Raw genomic sequence first — 7539 nt, 5'->3', positions numbered from 1 at the left:
AGCAGTCCTGCAAAGAAAGCTCATCCTCAGTGTTGCTGGATATTTTTCCATAATAGATTTCAAAACAGGGCAATACTAACCATGAGGAGAAATGGAGGTACTGGGTATATTGGTGAGACACTGGAGTGCCTCAGGGCTAACGAGGGTGTCTGGCTCCTTGCCACAGCAGCAGCCGGTGGCATACAGGTCCCACTTGGGCTCCCTCACTCAAAAAATACAAAGTAAGAACAGAAATCCTGGAGGGTTCCCTCTTTGCTGTGGCAAGGAGCCAGCCCCAGCAGCTCCCCACCATGACAAGAAGCCACAGCCACTCATGGTGACCAGCCAAAGAGCTTGGGGTGTGGGAGGCAAGGGCTGAGACCCAGTCCTGGGCAGCCCCAGTGCCTGGCAGACTGGAGCAGGAGATCCACTCGGGCTGAGGGAAGGGGCTGAGGCTGGACACTAGTGAAGGTGGATATGAAGGGTAGAGCCAGATGACTCCTAAGGTGAGGGGCAAGACGCAGGCTGGGACTAGAGGCTCTGTGGTCAATGGATATGCTCTCTGAGACCTGTGAGTCTTACAAAAGGAAGCGTTACAATTTAAGGGGTGATAAAACCTAATGCCACCCTGCTCCATTTCCCACCTGCCATGTGCTTTCTCAAAATGTCCATTGGGAATTTCCAGCTTTGGTGAGGCTTAGGAGGCAAAGAGGACAGTAAAACTAAATGTGGTGACCAGTAGAGGTACCATCCAGGACAATGCCTTTGTTTTCTTTCAGCAGTGGAAGAGAATAGCTCACGGCTGGATCATGAGGTTGAGAGTGAAGGTTTTAGTGTTTTTTCTCCCTTTAATCTACTACAGGATTGCTCGGCAAAGTTATTTCGTTGCTGGACATCTCAGTTTTCCCAAATACGCCATGAGGACAAATCTCACCCAGCTTGGATTGAGGCTACGAAGGTTAACCATAGAACAGTTTCGGTTGGAAGGGACCTTAAAGACCACCCAGTTCCAACCCCCCTGCCATGGGCAGGGACACCTCCATTAGATCGGGCTCACCAAGGCCCCATCCAGCCTGGCCTGGAACACTTCCAGGGATGGGGCAGCCACAGCTTCCCTGGGCAACCTGTGCCAGTGCCTCACCACTCTCATGGTGAGAATCTACCATTCTTTGCAAAGCACAGTCCCGGGCAGCCGGACAGCCAACCCCAGCGCCCCGGGAACGGGGGCAGCGGATCCAGCCGAGCTGAGGGAAGGGGCTGCGAAGCCCGAGGGGGGGTGACAGAGGCAGGAGACCCCCAAGGCGAGGGGTGACCCACAGGCAGAGGGGTGCGTGGAGGCTCCCCGTTCGGCGGGGACGCTCTCAGTGGCTTCGCTCCGACGGGGGAGCGAGCGGGCACAGGCCAGACGAGGCGGGGGGTGGGAGGTGGGGCCTTTGCCCCCGCCACGTGGGGAGCGGAGCGGACGGCGGCACCGGCCCCGCAACAGCCCCCATTCCCCGTTCCGGGACCGCGCGGCGACACCAGTCCTCTGACCACGCCCACTCCGGTGACCACGCTCCGAGTAGGCGTGGCCGCGCGGGAGAAGGGGGGGAGCCCTGTTGTTGTGATACTCGCCGGCTCCGCCCCCTCCTCGTGCACGGCCGCTCTGCCCCTCCACCCACCCGCCTGGGCTCCGCCCACCCGCCCTCCACCCTCATGCCTTTTGTCCACACCCCGCGCGTCCCCTATGGCCACGCCCCCATCCCACTCTCACCTCCCCATTGGCCCGTCCTCTCAAAGCCACGCCCCTCTACACCCTAAGCCACGCCCTCTCACCGATAATCCACACCCCTTTGTCTAAGACACGCCCCTTTCATCCTGCAGTCACGCCCATCAATCACAAAACCACGCCTCCCCGCTGAAACCACGCCTCCATTATCGAAGCCACGCCTCTTTCTTGTCGAAACCACGCCCCTCTATCGCTAAGCCACGCCTCCGTTGTGGAAACCACGCCCTTTCATCCTAAAGCCACGCCCCTCCCGGGTCCCCGAGCTCCCCCCACCCCCGCCCGTCCCGGTTCCATCTGTTCCCGGTGGCGCGGCGATTGCCCTGTAGGGAGGAGGATGGGTCCTCGCAGCGGCGGCTGCTGCCCGCGGCAGGGACAGCAGCAGCAGCGCCCCCACCGGCCCTAGCGCCCCATGCGCTGGCGGCAGCGAGGGGGCAGCGCGGGGCCGCCGGGGGGCGGCCGCTGAGCGGCGTGGCGCCGGGGGGCGGGCGGAGCCGGAGCGGCGGCACGCAGCCGGCTGCCCGCGGAGCGAGCGGGCGGGCGGCACGGAGGCGAGGCAGCCGGTGGCCGCGGGAGATGTGCCCGGAGGAGGACGGTGGCTGCGGCGGGGGAGGCGGCGGGGGAGGTGGCGGCGGCGGTGGCGGTGTGGCCGGTACCGGCGGCCCCGAGGCGTCTGTGGCGCTGGATGAGCTCCGCTCCTGGTGGGAAGTCCCGGCCATCGCGCACTTCTGCTCCCTCTTCCGCACCGCCTTCCGCCTGCCCGACTTCGAGATCGAGGTGAGAGCCCCGCACGCCCGGTCGCGCCCCAGCCCGCGGGCGGGTCCCCGGTGCCCCCGCGATGAGGCGGGGGTCGTTCACCCATCGCGCATCCACAGCCCTTCGGGGAGACGCTGTCTCTCGGCGTGATGCAGCGCGGAGGGACTCCGCTCCGCGGCAGATGCGACAACTTTCGTAGCTCCGATCTAACTTCTTGATCCAACAACTTTCGGCGCGCCCGTCCCGAGGCGGCGGCGCCAGGCAGGACCCCCCCCTGCTCCCGGTTCCCCGGCTTCGCACCCGGCGGGGGCAGCGGCGGGCGGAGCGGGGCCGAGCCGCATTGTTCCGCCGGGCCGGTGTCCGCACACAAAGGTTGGGGGGGGGGGGAGGACACGGAGCCGGCGGTGGGGTCCCCCGTGCTTAAAATGGTGGCGGCGAGAGGCGGTCCCGGTACTCCCCCCCTCCATCTCCCCCACGGGTGTTGTTGGAGGAGAGGGGTGGGTTGTCCCCAGCGTGCTCAGCCTGTGCCCGAGTTGGTCCCTTTTGTTGGGGAAGGTCCCCACCTGGCCAGGGTCGCCACTGTGGTTGGCCGGGGCGGGGGGGGTCGCCGCCGAACCGGGGCAGTCTTTTTCCCGCATCCCAGCAAAGCCCGGGGCTGCTCCCACCGCGCCGCTCATTGTGCGGCTCCGGGGAAGCGACGGTGCCTTCCCCACCGCCTCCGTCCCCCTCACAGGGAAAACTCTGGGCTCTCCTACCTTTTAACCTATTTTCCTCTATAACTTTCTCATGCCTTTTTTTTCCCCCCTTTTTTTTTTTCCTATTAATTCTTATTTTCGCGTGCGTGGCTAATGTTCCGTAAATATTTTGTGCTCCGGCTACAAACGTTACAAACAAAGTGTGCCCTGGTAGGAAATCTTTTGTGCTTGCTGTGAAAAGCTATTCTTGCCAGCGCGTTGGCAATAAACCGGGTGAATAACGTGGTGGCGTGTTTTTTAAAGACAGCAATTGCCCCATGAATGCGAATTCCAAAGATGCTTAAAAGTTCAATGGGATGCGCGAAGCCCTAAAGAGCAAAACTCCTCGAGCAGGATGTGAATTTCTGAAGAGGGGGAATCCCTTATGCGGTGCGAAATCTTGAAAGGGGATAAGGTCTCTCAATGATGCAACTTCTTGCGAAAGGGAACTCCCCTCCCCCTCCTATTGATGCCAAACCATTAAAGGGGGAGGCTCTCCGGGCCCAGCAGCGCAAAGTCTTGAAGGAACCTGAATTTACAATGATAAAAGGGCCAAGGCACTAGCCTTTCACCTTTGGAGGCAATTAGCATCTGGCTTGCTTCACAAATGAAGTAAATGTGGGCTCCCCTTTGGTTCCCGGAGCACGCTTTAGGGTGGGGGAGTTAACATCACTTGGGAACAAATTAACTTGCTTTTTTTGGGGGTTTTTTTGAGGGAGGGTTGCCCGGGACGAGGAGTGCGTGCGGGTTGGTGCTGGGGGTGTTGCAGAGCAGAAGCAGCCCACCGAAAGTGTCACCCAAACCCTCTCCCTGAGCGTCTGGCAGGAATGGGGTTTCAAAGGATGGCGTTGGTCCGAGGGATGGTGGAAATCGTGGTTCCAACCAGGATGCTGCGAGAGGATTGGATGGATGGATGGATGGATGGATGGATGAGGCTGTCAGACCTCTGTCTTCAGGCGTGCAAGGGTAAACGTCCTTCACCGCGTAGTGCGAGCAGCCCAGCGCAGGCGGCTTCTAAACTTGTTGTTCCTTGAAGCTCACCATCTTGTTACCCTTTCCTGGTGTAGTTGTTCGAGTCTCATTGCTGGTTTCGGGGATATCTGGGAACGGCGTCTCGCACAAAGAGCTTGCCCACACAGTTCACAATCTGAGTCCGATGGCCAGCGAAGGGATTTACACTTTTTTTTTCCTAAGAGTACTGCTGCCTGTGATTTCTGATTTGTACTTTATTCAGCTGCATAAAGAAGGCTCCCCCTTGGTTCTGGTCCTGGGAATGCTGGTGCCTGTTCTGGCTGTCTCGCTGCTGCCTCTGAGACGGGCTTTGAGTTTTAGGGGTGTCTGAATAAAACAGATGTGGACGTTCCATCTAGGTGTTTGGTGAAATACTAGGACTTGAGGCAAACATTAGGGAGAGATAAAACCCAAGCCAGCCATTAAAATTGAAGCTGTGCTCATCTACAGATGGTTTAGCTTTGGTTACTGTGGAGAGGTGTGCTTGTGGCTAAAACGTGAGCGGTTTGAGAATATACTGCCCCTTCCCTCAAAAGTTACTGTCCCTGGTGGATGCTAACCCAAGGGGGAGTGCCCTGGTCGGTTTGGATGCAAAGTAAAACAGGTGGTTTGAGTGAAGCTGCTTTCTTACGTGTGGGAGAGGAGATGGAGAGCTGGGGCTGCTCACCTGAGCGGGTTTCATTTGGAGAGTGATCACGTTCAAGCTCTGGAGCTTCATGGCAAATGGCTGTCTGACTGTGTCCTGTACCTCTAACTGATGGCCTTGCTCTGGATGCAGCCAGCTCTTCTGGGAGGATATTTTCATCTTCCTAGGAGGGCTGAGCTCTCCTCTCGAGTCAAGTCCTGGCTGATGGCTTTTTCTTTTCGTTTTTCTGATACTAGTGTATCTCCAGAGGGGGAGTTTTATGCTTAACTCTTACAACATTGTTACAAAAAGTGAGTTTTAAAGAAAACTTAGCAAATATCCCTTGCTCTCTCCCCCCAGTTCTAGGGGAGGGTGAGGTTAAGAGTTTCACTGCTGCGGCCTCTGGGGTCCCCAAACCAGACAAAACCTGATCTTCTGATAGGTTGTTACTGTTGTTTTTGTTTTCGTTTGGTTTTAAGATGTAGTTATCGTTTGGCTTTGTTTTTCTCTCTTCCCCCTGTACAGTTTTTTTCTTCTGCTGGGTCTGCCCATAGCTAGCTGGAAGGCTGTGTAATGACAAGCCATCTGGACCCATTTCTCCCATGCGGAGCAGATTCGCTGATGGTATTTGAGAAGTTTGGGGGCTTTAGTGCAGGGAAGGCAGCACGGAGCTCTTTATTTTGTTTCTTTTTAAATGCAAACCTTTCCTCCTCTACTTATTGGCCCAAAAGAAAGTGAAGCTTCCAGATGCGGGGCTGCCATCTGCAGCTGGATGTCAGAAACCTGGGAAGCAGATGTTTTGTTATTCTTTTTGCTGGACCAGTGCGTAAGTCGGAGACCGGGATAGGGGTGTCCAAAACTGAAAGAAAGAAGTGCATCCATCAGGCTGGGCCCTGGGCATTGTTCAGGGAGGGGGGGTGGGTGCAGCCAGCCCCCATGCTGGCTCTGGCAGATGCAGGCGCCTGACGAGGCGCAGGGCTCCTCTTTTCAAATCTCTGCTGCAGCATCTCCCAGCGAAGGACTCAGGAGGGCTTCAGCTACCGCCAGCGGGTCAAAAGTTCAGTGGGCCAGAAGCGGGTGCTCCAAGGACGCCTTCAGCTTCACGCTGTGTTTTTTACGTGGATCTCTGAGGATGGCAGAGAGCACTTCTGCCTTCTGGGATTGGTTTCCTCCCCGTTTAAATGGCTGCCATGTCAGCCATCTGCTGTACAAAACTTTCACGCCCCTGCAAAAGTGGGGTTTTAGTTGTGTTGGTTTGGTTGTCGTGGCTTCTCTCTCAGTGGTTTGTAAGATCTGCATTGAGTAGATTTGTCCTTACCTACTCTAACAGTATTCTAGCGGGAGAAAGCCTGTCATTACAGGGCACGTCATTTTTTGGTAGGCTTTGCCCTGACAGACAAAAAGGATGCTTTCTACAGTCACATTAGTGCAGGCGATGATAGGCAGTGATTTGTTTCCCTCTGTAAGACTGGACTGTAATGTGGGACACCTCTGGTGACAAAGTCTCTCCTGGCCGCGTGCCCTCCCCTCTGCGACTGAAATATCCTCCTGACAGCTGCAGGGACTGCCTGTGTCGAAAATATTGGGGGAATGTTTAACATTTTCAATCGTATTTCAGCACAACTTGAAAACACTGGACAGAAGCCAGCGTGGCACGGCCACCCAGCTCTTTGGCATGTGCTCCCAGGAGCTGTGGGCCATAACATTTAGGAACATCTGCCTGAGTAGGTCGAGGGGAGGTGACTTTCAAGAACATGCTTGAAAATAGTCAAAACGTTGTTGTTAACTTAGTTTATTTGGAAAAGGGGGAAAAGCCACATTACACAGGGAAAACATAAATCTTTTCCTGTGGTTTTTAAAAGCACCTTTGGGCAAATTGCCTCTGCTGTTAACTTCACTACGGCTTTAAGATGCTTTTCCTTGCCTCTTGCCCCTTTCTAGGACTTCAGGCTCTGGCTCTACCTTTAGGTATGTTCTTTCCACTCACAGACAGGGCATCACTGCTCTTGCCCACCTCTTTCCTCCTGCAGTGTGGTATCTGCCGTGTCGGTTCTTGAACAGGCTCTTTTTGTCAGGAATATTATGTGGCTGTTGCAAGACAGCGGCTGCTACTGCTCCCGTGGGTTCCCCAGGAGTAGGAAGAGCATGGAGAGAGGGAGAGCTGTGCTTCAGCTGTGTGAAAGAGAGCAGAGAACAAGGGGTTGTTCTATCTGTGCAAATGAGGCAGACCTTCAAAAGCAAAAATATTTTTTAAAGTGTTAAACTCCACATGTGTTAGAATTTTAATACTTTGGAAAAAGTGTTTTTCCTAATGAGGACAGGATGGTCAAATATGCTTTGAACCTCCACGGCTCTGTCATGTTAGGTCCTGCTGAAATTTCTCTCTTGAGCCCCTTGCTCTGTGCCCTCCAAGTGGATCCCTTGTGATCCTTGGCACAGAACTGGCACAACCTTCCTGTTCTGTCAGTGGTTTGTACGGAATTAATTGCACAGGCAGTGTGGTACTGTACCCAAGTGCTAAGCCTTTACCCCTCTATAGCTATTCTGGTCTGGTACTGCATTATTCTTTATATTACAGTAGCATATACAGCATCTGCTGATGCCTTGTCGTGTTGATCACAACTGAGTTGGCCAGGCAGTTTCTGATCAGAAATGTTCAGAATCTTAAT

At 55.4% G+C, this 7539-nt stretch overlaps 1 protein-coding gene across 2 annotated transcripts in view; it reads left to right on the top strand.

Moving 5' to 3' along the window:
- Positions 1 to 2061: 2061 nt before the first annotated feature.
- LOC104055897 (chromatin remodeling regulator CECR2) overlaps positions 2062 to 7539 on the top strand; it is a 94646-nt gene continuing 89168 nt past the window's right edge. For both annotated transcript variants that reach the window (XM_054055525.1, XM_054055466.1), the window contains exon 1: positions 2062 to 2521. In XM_054055525.1, coding sequence (XP_053911500.1) covers positions 2321 to 2521 — 201 coding nt within the window. In that variant the 5' untranslated portion in view covers positions 2062 to 2320. The remainder of the gene's footprint in view (positions 2522 to 7539) is intronic.

The sequence above is a fragment of the Cuculus canorus genome, chromosome 1, assembly GCF_017976375.1.
Source record: "Cuculus canorus isolate bCucCan1 chromosome 1, bCucCan1.pri, whole genome shotgun sequence".
Lineage (NCBI taxonomy): Eukaryota > Metazoa > Chordata > Aves > Cuculiformes > Cuculidae > Cuculus > Cuculus canorus.
The sequence above is the reverse complement of the archived record's forward strand: the minus strand, read 5'-3'. Positions and strand labels throughout refer to the sequence as shown.